General features: G+C 42.2%; 1 protein-coding gene across 1 annotated transcript in view; it reads left to right on the top strand.

The window, feature by feature from the left end:
- Positions 1 to 14568, top strand: part of Girdin (protein girdin) — an 818609-nt gene that overhangs the window by 502291 nt on the left and 301750 nt on the right. Inside the window, exon 11 of the mRNA XM_080282575.1 lies at positions 1770 to 1922. Within this exon, the coding sequence (XP_080138701.1) occupies positions 1770 to 1922 (153 nt within the window). The remainder of the gene's footprint in view (positions 1 to 1769; positions 1923 to 14568) is intronic.

Raw genomic sequence — 14568 nt, 5'->3', positions numbered from 1 at the left:
ACCCTTCTGTCCCTCTGCCACTTCTATCCTTACCTCAGTGAGCTCTATGGAAAGTTGCAAGGTGTGGCTTTCCAGAATCTCTTACAGATCAGCCTCATTGACCTCATCAAACCCTGCCTCATGCGAGAGGTTGAGGATATCACGGCAGATGCTTTCTACTGCCGGGAATTCCATGAAGGAGTGAACACATTTCAGCCATGCTTTCCTCCAGATGATGTTGATGTTGAGTGCTCAGCTGTACCTCTTTCCATGTCACCGTGATGTTATCGGTGACATTCTTAATGTTTTATATCTTCCAAAATCACTGCACTTCATCAGTCTCCTCTGAGTCACTCGCCTTCACCATCTGTTCCATGGTATGGTGGAGGTAGTGGGCCTTAAAGGTGGTAATGACACCTTGGTTCATGGGCTGGAGCAGCGGCGTTGTATTAGGGCACCAATACACCACCCAGTCCACCATGCCATTAGGGTGATTGAGGGTGTTGTCCACCTGGAGGAGGAAGCAGTTTGGCAGATTGCTTCAGCTGGCAAAGTCACGCAGGCAGAGTGTCAGGTAACGTGTCATGTAGGATCGAAGGGTTGGGGTGAAGAAGGCTTCATGCATAGAGGCCAAAGAGGGGGGTTCTACGTATGTAAATACTGGATGGCCATCTTGGGTCAACATCTGACTTTTGGTTTGTTTGCTGGACTGCTTACACATGGGATTGTCTTACGCAGCCACAACAATTGCTGTGTCATGTAAGCTAATTCCAAGAGCATTAATCGGAAACTGGGTATAACTTTTTCTCATCGTTTTGTCAAGTTATTGCATATCAGACCATCATATACCAAGTTGTGACTATACAGTACTGTACAGTACTGCAGTGAACAGTATCTTGTAAGATTTATTTCCTCTGTCAGAATAAAGTCATATGGTAATGTGGATACAAAAGAGTACATGTCAACATACCTGAAAGAATTAAAATGAATAGTTCTGACTCCCTTCATTTCTAGTGGTCTGGCTTAAAGTGAATACTGTATGTTAAAATACTGTAAGGTAGCATCAGACTGAAGAAGTTAATGGTCGGGTTTGTTGCAGTTCAGTCCAAATGGTTTCTCTCATGCAGAATAAAATCAGACCAAAATAGATAAGACATCCTAGATGAAAGGGGTTAATAGGGAATACTGTACAGTATTTCTAACCCCTTCATCCTGTTAGATCTCTCATAAGCTGAATAAAATTGAATGACGTTAGTCAGAACTAACTGTAAAGGGTGTCCATGAGCTGATGGAGTTAAAACTGCGAAATCCAGATTCAGCAATCTGTTGTATGTTGATGTATCCCAAATTTTGCATCTTTTTCATGCAACTAGTACTGTAAATTGAGGACTACTGGCAACTTAGCTTTGTGGATTTTTTTTTTTTTTTAAGCAATAACAGCATCCAGCAACTCATGGGAAGTAAATACAGTAGCTGTTTCTGGCCCTTAGTTTGGCTTGCAGTCCATAGAAAATACCAGCTGTACCATGATCAACCCCAATATGAGGATGCCACAAGAGGATTAATGGCATAATTTTCGCGTTACCTATGTGTCAAGTGGGGTTGGTGGAGGATTAGTGCCCCTCCCTGTAAAACAATTAACTCTAAGCCGTTGGCCACCCCGTTTGGGATACATGGCGTCTGGCAATGAATGATGAAAAAAAAAACATTGTATGAGCTTAGTAGCAACTTAGAATGTCAGTAAAAGGAGGCATTTGATGACTCATTATTATATCATATTATGTCTGCAGGTGACACAGTTGCAGGAGGCTAGCCAAAAAGAGAAAAACCATCTGCTTGAGGCCCAGGAGGAGTCAGAACAGCGCCATCAGGAGAATCAGCGCCTCCATCAAACCCTTAACACTGTCAAGACCAACTCTCAGCGCCAGATTGACGAGCTTCAGGTGAGGTATTCAGAAAAAGAGATTGTGTATGTGTGTTTACCTAGTTGTATTTACCTAGTTGTGATATGCAGGAAATGAGCTATGCTCGTGGGGTCCCGTCTCTGTTTCTCAATAAGTCAAATTTTGCTTTGAACTTGTTTAAGTTTTTAGACTGGACAGTCTCTTTGTCGAGACTATTCTACAGGTCTGTGCATCTATATGGAAAGCTACATTTCTTGATATCCCTCAAGCAACTTGGCTTTTTCAGAATCATTCCGTGTCCTCTTGTTACTTTCTTATCCCATAAAAACAGATCTTCTTTGTCAATTTTATCTACACCCATCATTGCCTTGAATACTGCAATTATGTCACCCCTATCTCTCCTTTCCTCTAAGGAAGGCAGATCCAGCTCTTCCAGCCTCTCTCTCTACGACATCTGCCAGGCTAGGGACCACCTTGGTTGCTGTTCTTTTTATTCTTTCGATCTTGTTTATATCTTTCTTTTTGTGTGGGAACCACACTCCTGCTGCATATTCCAACCTCGGGCAGGTCATGGCCACTATCAATTTTTTCATCATCTAATTTCTTCATCATCTCCACATCCACGTAGTACTCTTATGGTAGTCAAGAGTTTGTACGTCTCTCTAACTGTCTTGTTAATGTGTTTTTCAGGTGACAAACTATCCTGGACCAGCACTCCCAAATCTGTCCCTTCTCTCGCTTTTGTGATTAGTTCATTACCCCTTAATTCAGTGATGGCCTTTTGGTACTTGTACCCATTTCCAAGATTTTAATTTTTTTTTGCATTGAAAATCATTTCCCACATCCAGCTCCAATCATAAATCCTATTCAGGTTCTCCTGCAGCATTTTACAGTCTTCATCAACTTCTACTTTCCTCAAGATCTTTGCATCATCAGGAAACAGACTTCCATAACTGTTCATTCCATCTACCATATCATTTACATAAATCAGGAACATTATTGGCACTAACACCGAGCCCTGTGGGACTCAACTTGTTACTTCCCTCCATCTAAACATCATGTTCTTTATTACTGTCCTCATTTGTCTGTCTCTCAAATAGTCTCTCATCCACTCCAGGAGGTTTCGCTTCAGTCCTTCCATGTTCTCCAAATTCCACATTAGCTGCTTGTGGGGTTCCTTGTCAAAGCCTTTCTCCAAATCTAGATACACACAATCCACCCAACCGTCCCTCTCATGTAGGATGTCAATTGCTCTTGAGTAAAAGCTCAACAAGTTGGAAACACATGACCTTCCGCTTCTGAATCCAAACTGACTTTCAGCCAAAATGTTCATCTCCTCCAGATATTTTATCCATCTGTCTTTCAGGAGTCTCTTGCACAATTTTGCAACCATGCTGGTCAGAGACACTGGTCTATAATTCAGGGGTTCTTCCTTGTTTCCTCTCTTATAAATTGGTACCACATTCACCCTCCATTCCTGAGGCACATTCCCCTCCTCCAGAGAACACACAATTAAACCGTGAATCTTATCCGCCAGTTGTTCTTTGCATTCCTTCAGTACCCAATTAGAGATCCATCCAGTTCTGGGGCTTTCCTTACATCTTGAGTTTCCAGTTATTTATACACTTCCCTCTCTTCCACTTTCATATCTTTTATCACTACATTTCTTGTCACTCCCTCCCCCTCCACAAAATCCCTTTCTTTATGAAACTGATTGGAAACATTTGTTCATTATTTCAGCTTGCATTGCCACATCTCAATAGACCTCTCCTACTTATAGTTTGGTGAGTCCCTCCTTTTGTTTCAATTTGCCATTAACAGATTATAAAATAATTTGGGTTCTTCCTTACATTCGTCAATTATCCCTTTTTCAAAGCTCGTTTCTTCCTCTCTGTGTATTCTTGTATATTCATTTCTAGTTCATCTATATTTTTCCTTTATTCTATTATTACCTCTCTTTCTCCAGTTACTTCATGCCATATCCCTCACTTTTTTTTTTTGCTATCATACACCTTTTCTTAAACCAATCCTTTTTTGTATTTTCTTTCCCACTTACTCCTTGCACATATTTTTTTTCCACTTCTGAATTATAGAGGTCTAGAAAGATATCCCACTTCCTCTTTATCTCTCTCGTTTCTCTGAATTTTCTCTAGTCCGCATTTTCAAAAAATTCTTCAGTCCTGTAAAGTTTGCTTTCCCAAAGTTGTATCATCCGTGTCTATAAAGCTCAACTCTTGGCACCATGTTCCCTTTTATCATCTGGAACTCAGTGACCACATGATCACTTTTTACTGTAGGACACAGATATTTCAAAGATTAAGTTACGTCAGGTTCTTTGGTTAGCAGTATATCATGTCTTGCTGGTGTGTCATCACGTCTGAATCTTGACTCTTTATTGACCCACTTGGTCATTACATTATTCATTGCTGTATTTAACAATATAGTGCCCCAATGAATCTTCGCTGCCTCCTGAATCCCATTCCTCCCAGTTCACCTCTGCGTGTATGTCTGTGTTCGTACCTACCTAATTGTTCTTACCTAATTGTATCTTTACAGGAATGAGTCAAGCTCATACTGCCCCTTGTCTTAAACCATATTGATCGTACATATCCTTAAATTTATGAATTGTTTTAGCACACACTATTTCATTCGGTAGTGCATTCCACTGATCAATTGCACTATTTGGGAAATTAAATTTCCTTACATCTTTATCACCTTTCTTTTTATGCAGTCTTTTGCAGTGTCCTCTTGCTGATGTATCCCCATAGTTTATGTAACCGTTTATGTCTATTTTCTCCTTCCCTCATATGCATTTATATATCATAATCATGTCTCCTCCTTTACTTCTCTTATGTACTGTAGGCAGATTTATTTTTTCTAGTTGTTCTTCATAGCTTAGATCCCTTAAGCGTGGTACCCATCTTGTAGCGGCCCTTTGAACTCTTTCAATCTTATCTATTTGTTTTTTGAGATGAGGACTCCACACTACTGATGCATACTCCAGGGTTGGTTTGATGAATGATGTTATTATCTTTCTTAGCATGTCTTCATTTATGGATGTGAATGCTATTTTAATATTTGCAAGCAGTGTATACATGTTCCGTACCTCTCACTGATGTGGTCAGCCGGAGATAGTCTGTTATTAATAATCACATCTAGGTCCTTATCTCTTTCTGTTGTGTGTAGGGTTTTATTTCCAACCTTATAATCCCAATCAAGTCTTTTTCCACTTTTACCAAACTTGATTACATGACACTTGTCCACATTGAATTCCACTTGCCATGTATTGTTCCATTCATGAAGTTTATTTAATTCTTCGTGTAGCTCTTTACAAGAGTCTGCATTAGTAATTGTCCTTTGTATTTTTGCATCATCAGCATACATATTTAGATAGCTTTCATTTCCATTGTTGCTATCTATATCATTTATGTACACTAAAAACATGATTGGTGCCAGCACTGAGCCCTGTGGAACTCCGCTAGTCACTTCTCTCTATGATGAGTGATTTCCCCTTAGTACTGTTTTCATTTCTCTTTTTTTTTTTTTTTTTTTTTTTTTTTAGATAATCTTGCATCCAATAATACAGTTTGCCTTGGATTCCTCCTTGATGGTACAGTTTCCATAGAAGTGGTGTGGTACTCTGTCAGATGCTTTCTTAAAATCTATATAGATACTGTCCACCCATCCTTCTCTTTTCTGTAATGTTTCAGTTACTCTGTCATAGTAGCTCAACAGATTAGTAACACAAGATTTTCCTTTTCTAAAACCAAACTGTCTTTCTGTTATCATATTGTGTTCTTCTTGATGATTTACCCAAGCTTTTCTTATCAGCTCTTCTTATACCTTGCTTACAACACTGGTTAGTGATACTGGTCGGTAGTTGAGTGGATTTTGTCTATTTCCTTTCTTGAATAAGGGAACAATGTTTGCATTCTTCCAAATATCAGGTAGTTTACCTTGTCCCAAGGATTCCTTGAAAATTAAAGATAATGGTTTACTTAACTCCTTTGCACATTCATATAGCACCCAACATGAAATTTCATCAGGACCATTTGCTTTTCCTTTGTCTAATTTACTTAGCTCCTCCTGTATTTCTTTTTCTGGTATTTGTATATCTGGTAATATGTGTGGGCATGCCTGTTCCATATCATCCCTCTCAAAATTATTTTCTTCTGTAAAAACTGAGTGGAAACTCTTGTTTAGTGCTTCACAAATATCTTTCTCATGTGTATAGGTGATCCCCTCATCTGTAATGGATTGTATTTTATCTTTTACTTTGGTTTTGCTTCTGATGTAGTTGTAAAATAGCTTCATTTGATCACTACTTTTATTTATGATATCCTCCTCAAACTGTTTTTGGGCATCCCTCCTTATTCTTGTATAATCGTTTCTTGCTTGTTTATAGTTGTGTGTGTGTGTGTGTGTGTGTGTGTGTGTGTGTCTGTCTGTCTGTGTCTGTGTCTGTGTGTGTCTGTAAGGCAGTGGTGTGTAGCGGTGGTGAGGTGAACAGGTACCTGAGTCAGCCTGCCTCAAGGTCGTTGCTGTGGTTACCGTTCACGCAGCAGCAATCACGCCACACTTTTGGAAAATATTCAAAGAAATAGTTTTTGTGGTGGACTGCAATCATCTGGAAGTGTTATTATTGTGGAGGGCTAGTCTGAGCCTTAGTTGTGTTGACGCACCTCTGCTCGCATACAGACCTCGTTTCGTTTCGTTTTTTTTTTTAAAGGCCCCAACATGCTTGCATGCGTCGGCCTTGGTCACCTAATGTTGGCTTTCCATGCTGCACAATCCATCATAGCCTCCCTGTTCAGTCCCTTAACCCTGAGGTCACACTTAATAGGCAAAAAAACAACAGTAATTGCCCCCTTTCCCTCACTCTCTCTGACTGCATGCACTTCATGGACCATCTGAGACAGTCAGCTTGAAGTCAAAGGATTGGGAAGTATTATGACGCTTAGTTTTTTATTTTTGGTTAAGTATTAGTTGAGATATGAAGGTTTAAAAATAGTCGGTTTTCTCAGAAATGCCCGTGCTGGGAGAATGGTTGGTGGGAATATATGCTGGATGCGATAGGTTAAGGTGGCTGTGGAATGGCTGAGAGGAGGAGGGAGGTGAGAAGACAAGAAGGAATCAGTAGAGTGGAAGTAGTGAAAGAAATGAAGAAAGTCAAAATGGGGAAAGCCCCAGGAATTGATGGGGTGTGTTGGGGAATGCTGAACCATGATGGAAAGATAATATTAGAATGGATATGGAAGAAATGCAGATTGGCCTGGGAGGAAGGTAGAGTCCCAGAGGATTGGAAGTCAGGTATGAATATTCCCCTGTACAAAGGAAAAGGGGAAAAAGAAGTGGGTGGTAATCATAGGGGCATTCGTCTTTTTAGTGTAATAGGAAAAGGAGATGGTAGGGTTTTTAATGACTTGAGTTAGGGAAATAACAGAGGAGATAAACAGGGAGGTTTTAGGAAGGGAAGAATTTGTGTAGTCAGATATTCATTCTTAGGTCTTTAGTGGAATAGAGTCTGGAGAAGGGAAAGTAGTTGTATGCAGCCCTCATGGATTTGGAGAAAGCATATGACAGGGCAGATAGAAAAGGAATGTGGAAAGTGTCAAGGATATATGAAGCAAATGGGAAGTTGTTGAATGCTGTGAAAAGTATGTATGAGGGTGTTAAGGCTGCAGTGCATGTGGATAGTGAACTGAGTGAATTTTTCTATTTGAATGTTGGATTGAAACAGGAATGTGTCATGTCCCCATGGTTGTTCAGTCTGTAAATGGATGGGGTTATGAAAGAGATACAAGTAGGCAGTGGATGTTGGAGCAACCCTAATGAGAGAGGGCAGTGTTTGGAAACTCCCTTTACTGTTGTTTGCAGATGATACTGTATTGTTAAGTAAAAGGTGACTAAAAGGGTTGGCGGAGGGTTAGTGCCCCTCCCCGGAAAACAACTAACTAAAAAAACAAACAATAAGCCTCGGACACGGACTGAGCAAACGATGACAACCAAGAACCGGACAAAGGACATGGTTATCAGAACGTGGAATGTAAGGGGAGCGAATGATGAGGTGAAAGAGAGAGAGATTGTCCAGGTGCTTGAGGGTGCGAAAGTGGATGTATGTGGAATAACTGAAACAAAATGGAGAGGAGAAAGTGTGAGAGAATGGGAGTATGGATGGGGTATATGTGCAGGAGTAGGTGAGAATGAGAGAGCAAAGGAAGGAGTATGTATAGTTGTGAGTAAAAGATGGAAGAGGAGCATAAGACAGTATGGATCAGTTGGGTCAAGGATTGTGTGGGTAAAGTTGAAAGTTGGAATACAAATGTGGGCGATTGTGTGTGTGTGTATGCGCCAACGCAAGATCGTGCTAGAAGAGTGAGAGAAGAGTTCTGGACAAATGTAGAAGTGTGCATGGAAAAGTTTGGAAGGAATGAGAGAGTGTTTTTGATCGGTGATATGAATGGTAAAGTTGGGAATGTGAAGGTGGATGGAATAGTTGTTGAGTGGGGTGTGCCTGCTGAGATAGATGAGAATGGGAGTGCATAAGTGGACATTTGTGCTGGGAGGGGGTTGGTGATAGCCAATACCCTCTTCAGGCATAAAATGATCCACAGGTATACATGGCGAGTGATGAGAAGGGTGGGTGGTGAACTGAATGAAAGGAAGGCAATGATTGATTATGTGTGTGTGGATGAAAGGATGCGAAGATGCGTAATGGATGCAAGAGTTTATAGAGGTTGGGGGAGTGGACTTTCTGACCACTACTTGGTGGTGGCCAGAATTAGAATTCAAGTAAGATGGAGGAATAGAAGAAGGGAAAGACGAGAGGAAGGAGTAGTTGCAAGGAGAGTGGAAAGGTTACAAGAAGATGAGAAAAAGGCAGAGTATAAGAGAGAAGTGGGGGAACGATTGGGCAAATATGAATTGGAGCAGATGGGAGACGTGGAAGGTGTGTGTAGGATATTTACAGAAGAAATGTCTGCAGCATGTGATGTGGTGTGTGGAAGGAAGAGAAGACGGAGGGGGGTGCAAGGAACAGCGTGGTGAACTGAAGAGGTGAGACAGGCTGTGGCACAAAAGAAGAAAGCATACAATGAATGGATGAGAAATAGGGACGTGGAAGAAGTTGAGAGGCGGAAGAGAGAGTTATATGTAGAAAGAAAGAGAGAGGTGAAAAGATTAGTAAGAGAGAGTAAGAAGAGAGTGGATGAGGAATTTGGAAGGAATATGAGTGTAAAGTGGAGGGACTCTAAGAAAATGTTCTGGAAAGAGGTGAAAAGAGTAAGCCAGGATGGAAGTGAAGTTAGCAGGGGAGTGAAAGATAAAAATGGTAGATTACTAGTGGAGAAGGGAGAAAAAGTGAGCAGATGGAGAGAACACTTTAAGGAATTGTTGAACATAGAGGATGAAAGTAATGTGAGTATAAGTGGCTGGGGAATGGCTGGGAGAAGGAGAGAGGTGAGAAGACAGGAAGAAATCAGTAGGATAGAAGTTATGAAAGCAATGAAGAAAGTTAAATCGGGGAAAGCCCCAGGAATTGATGGAGTGTGTGGTGAAATGCTGAAGCATGGGGGAGAGATAGTAGTAGAATGGATGTGGAAGATGTGCAGATTGGCCTGGGAGGAAGGTAGAGTCCCGGAGGATTGGAAGTCAGGTATAATTATTCCCTTGTACAAAGGAAAACGGGAAAAAGAAGTGTGTGGTAATCATAGGGGCATTTGTCTTCTTAGTATAATAGGAAAAGTATATGGTAGGATACTTATTGACAGAGTTAGAGAAAGAACAGAGATATTAGTTGGAGAAGAACAGGGAGGCTTTAGGAAGGGAAGAGGTTGTGTAGATCAGATATTCATTCTTAGATCTTTAGTGGAAAAGTTTCTAGAGAAGGGAAAGAAGTTGTATGCAGCTTTCATGGATTTGGAGAAAGCATATGACAGGGTGGATAGACAAGGATTGTGGAAAGTGTTAAGAATATATGGAGTAGATGGGAAGTTGTTGAATGCTGTGAAGAGTATGTACGATGGTGCGAAGGCTGCAGTGCGTGTGGATGGTGAACTAAGTGGATTTTTCTCGTTGAAAGTTGGGTTGAAACAGGGATGTGTCATGTCTCCATGGTTGTTCAATCTGTACATGGATGGGGTAATAAAAGAGGTACAAGGTAGGGTAGTGGATGTTGGAGTGGCCTTGGTGAGAGAGGATAGTGTTTGGAAACTCCCTGTACTGTTGGTTGCATATGATACTGTGTTGTTGAGTGAAGACGAAGGGGAGCTGCAAGGCTTGGTGGATGAGTTTGGGAGAGTGTGTAAGAAACTTAATCTAAAGGTGAATGTAGGGAAGAGTAAAGTGATGGTCTTTGAGAGAGGTGAAGTCAGTGAATGTACAGCGAGGTTGGATGGTGAGGAATTGGAAAATGTGAGTAAGTTTAAGTACTTGGTTAGTGTGATGAGTGAGGATGGAGGTTTGGAGGGTGAAGTGCTTGAAAGGGTACAGCAGGGAAGAAAGGTTGCTGGTTCTTTGAAAGCAGTGATAAGAAACAGGGAAGTGAGCATGGAAGTGAAAAAGTTACTACATTACAGTATTGTGATACCAACTCTAACGTACGGAAGTGAAGCTTGGACGTTGTTGGAAGGACACAAGTCGAGAGTGAGAGCAGTGGAAATGAGTTATTTAAGAGGAGCCTGTGGAGTCACATGGAGAGACAGGCTGACGAATGAGGATATAAAGGAGCGTTGTGGTGTGGATGTGGATGTAATAGGAAGTGTTATGAGGAACACACTGAGGTGGTTTGGCCATGTGGAGAGGATGGAGGGTGAAAGACTGACGAAGAGAGTGTATGTGAGTGAGGTGGAGGGGGGAAGAGGGAGGGGGAGGCCAAGGATGAGATGGAGGGATGGGGTGGAGAGGTATATGAGAGAGGGGGGTGTGAGTTGGGAGCAAGGCAGTGAAATGGCGGGGGACAGGTTGACTTGGAGGCGATTTGTTTGTGACCACCCCAAATGGGATTGAGGCGTCTGGCAATAGATAGATAGATAGTAAGAAACAGAAACTAAAGGTGAATGTAGGGAAGAGTAAAGTTATGGTCTTAGTGAAAAGTGAAGTCGCAGAATGTACAGTGAGGCTGGTTGAGGAGGAAATGGAAAGTGTGAGTGCATTTAAGTACTTCGGTAGTGTGATAAGTAAAGATGGAAGTTTAGAGGGTGAAGTGCTTGAAAGGGTACAAAAGGAAATAAAGGTTGCTTGTTCCTTGAAAGCAGTGATAAGGAATAGAGAAGTGCGTATGGAAGTTAAAAAAGTCTCTGCATGACAGTATTGTGATACCAACTCTAATGTATGGAAGTGAAGCTTGGACCTTGTTGGAGGGAAACAAGTCAAGAGTGAGAGCAGTGGAAATGAGTCGTTTGAAAGGAGTATGTGGAGTTACATGGAGAGGCAGACTTGACAAATGACAGAGTGACGGAGCGCAGTTGTGTGGAAATGGATGTGATCATGAGCATTGGGAGAAATACATTGAGGTGGTTTGGCCATGTAGAGAGGATGGAGACTAAGAGACTAATGAGGAGAGTGTGTGAGTTAGGTGGAGAGGAGGAGAGAGAAGGGGAGGCCAAGGATGAGATGGAGGGATGGAGAGGTATTATGTGAGAGGGGGGTTTGAGCTGGGAGCAAGGCAATGAAATAGCATTGGACAGGGCAACGTGGAGGCGATTTTTTTGTGCCCACCTCTTATGGGATTGAGGCATCTGGCAATAGATAGATAGATAGATAGAGACCTCCCTTTTTGGATGTGGGCCAAATACAACTTGCCCAGCAAAGGCGACGACACATTAGCATACTAACTTGCTTTCTTCACCTTAATATCCCAAATTTCCTTCTTGGTGGATCACAAGGGAGTCGGAAAAGTCACATAGAAGGTCTATCAGTGTTACTGCACCCAAATGCAGCACAACCAAACCATTAATAAAGGCAAAAAGCACCAATAAAAAAACACAGCACCCCCCCCCCCACGTTGCGGCTGCCAACAGTTTGGTATGTCGGCATTATAATACAGCTGTTATCTCGGTGTTTACACATGTAGAGATGAGGATTAAAACAGAAATCTTCAGTAGCTTAAAGTAGCAAAATTAAAACATAATTTTACTTATTAACCAATCATGTATCACAGCAGGTAATGAGTTGTATTTTTAGACAAATCTGTAGTCAGCTGACTTACCCAGCACCCTGGCCGTAAGGCTGTTGCACCAAAACACCACCACATCAGCCAACGAGTCAACAAGCAGCTGAAAACACCGGTCTCACGACTGTATACACTGCAGTCTCACCACAGTATAGGGTCTCTATTAATTACTAAGCCAATCATGTTCAAGCATAGCACTTACTCTAAGCCAATTAGGTTACAGCACTTCCCTCCCACACCAAACATGAAGGGCTCGTGCACGAGAGCCCTGTCGCCTGGCAGCTCCTGCTCATGCATTGTCTCCTCTCTGTTGGCGTGTGGTTCCCATGTGGTGTACGAGAGGATCTTTTTTTTCCCCCGTGTTTCCTCTGCCTGCCCAGTTTTTCAATGGCCAGTCATAATCCTCCTAAGCCTACAACTTCATTCAAGGAAGGGGAAGAAGAAGTAGCCAACATTCAGCTTACACCCCAAAGTTAGATGAACATTGGAGCCCCACGATTAACAGCATCATCATTCACAGTTTCATGGTTAGTGACTACCTACTAATACAGGCATACTTTGGTTTGATGATGCAGTTGGTTATGTAAAAACCCATTGCTAGGCGGGGTATCATATCTCAGGGTAGATTTAATATGTAAAATACTGTATAGGGGTGCATTTTTGAGCTTAGGGTTTCCTCCCAGGCAGGTCCTAAACTCACCCAAATGAGTCAAAAAACAAGTTTCTAGCTAACCTAAACCACCAGATAGCTTTAAAACAAGCTAAACTAAGCCTAAAGGCAGTTTATAACTCACCTAAACCCAAAAATAAAATCTGAAAATCCATCCATTGCCAGACGCCATGTATCCCAAACGGGGTGGTCAAGGGCTTAGAGTTAATTGTTTTACAGGGAGGGGCACTAATCCTCCACCAACCCCACTTGACACGTAGAAAATCATCACAAAAAAATCTGGAAAAAATCAGGCTTAGTAAACTATACCTCAAAATCAGTGTTTACCCCACCTATGACTAAAACACATTAATCTAAGTCTAAAAACAGTTTATAAATCAACCCAAACACAAAATTTAAGTCTGAAATATTATGAAATCGGTTAAAAAAAGCAAAACCCATTGTTATACCGGGGTTTGGCCATTGTTCGGCAGGGTAGGGTGGTATTTGTACCCCCATCGCCATCCTGGGGTATCACATCTAGGGGTATTGTGTCCTGGGATCTGCCTTTATTTCCAAACACCAGGTTTCGCGTGAAAACCCCTTTGTTTGCGGTGAGAAAAATGTAAACAAATCGCACACGAGAAGCAATCGTCACTTGTTCTGCCACACACCAACAGTGTCAGTTGCAGATATGTTGGAGTTGGAGGAGGACGACATGGAACAGCACCAGCCAGTAGAGCAGCCAAAAGAAGATGACAAAACTCCAGCAAGGTTATCACTTTCATCATGGCTGCTCAGTTTTGGGAATTTGCATGAGGAAGTCAACCTAGCAGAGTTTGCCAGCAAGCATAAGTGCCAGTTCCATGTTTCTGCATTAGCAAAGCTGATAAACATTGTGTTCAATGAGAAAGTGAATACAAGAAAGCAACCTCTGATAACCTGCAACCTCAGCAGACCCTGGGATGTGGAAGACGTAGAAAGCCCAGTGCAGGCAGCAGGTGCAGCTGAGCCTGAAGTATAACCCAGTGAAGATGCCATCATGGACCTGCTCGAGGATGAGGAGTTCTCAGGGTTTGTGCAGGAGCAGCAGACAGAAGAGATGCAGCACAGGATGGATGTGTTGTGTGGAAAGGCGAAGGTAGCAGAGGCAGAGCAGGGTCGGGGTGCCAGAGGTGGTGGGGCACAGTAGCCTCACCACCTGCCTCAGAAATTACACCCTCCATCCCTTCCATTAAGCACCTTACTCCAGCCTTCCAAGGGAGTTTCTTATGATATCATCATCATTCATCATTGCCAGACGCCATGTATCCCAAACGGGGTGGCCAAGGGCTTAGAGTTAATTGTTTTACAGGGAGGGGCACTAATCCTCCACCAACCCCACTTGACACGTAGGGAGAACGTTATGCCAACAGCATCTGGTGTTCCCAGGCGGTCACCCATCCAAGTACTAACCAGACCCAACGTTGCTTAAAAACGGCCATACCACGTTAAGTACACCGCTTCCCGTCCGATCAGCGAAGTTAAGCAACGCTGGGTCTTATGATATACTTTTTATTAATACTAGTTATTTTCAGGTGTGATCAATAAAGTTTGCATTGCATCTGTGGGTTTTAGGGGGAGTTGGCATGGGAACCAGAACCAATTAGCCTATTTCCCATAGGGTCAGTGCCCCATCTTTAGCGGTTTCAGGGTTCGCGGTACTTTTCATGGAACCAATTAGGTGCGAAATGCAGGGCTCCTCTGTAAGGAGGAACCTCTCCCCCCTCCATTCAAGCAATGTTGTCAGTCATAGTCAGGTAAGAATCGTACAGTATTGTTCATTTCCATTAAATGCTTTACTAATTCTTTTCCAGGTTGTTAGA

The sequence above is a fragment of the Coenobita brevimanus genome, chromosome 94 (assembly GCF_032717465.1).
Source record: "Coenobita brevimanus isolate Jiangsu-jjx chromosome 94, ASM3271746v2, whole genome shotgun sequence".
NCBI classification, from domain to species: domain Eukaryota; kingdom Metazoa; phylum Arthropoda; class Malacostraca; order Decapoda; family Coenobitidae; genus Coenobita; species Coenobita brevimanus.
Note: the sequence above shows the minus strand (reverse complement) of the source record. Positions and strands in the feature narration are given on the sequence as shown.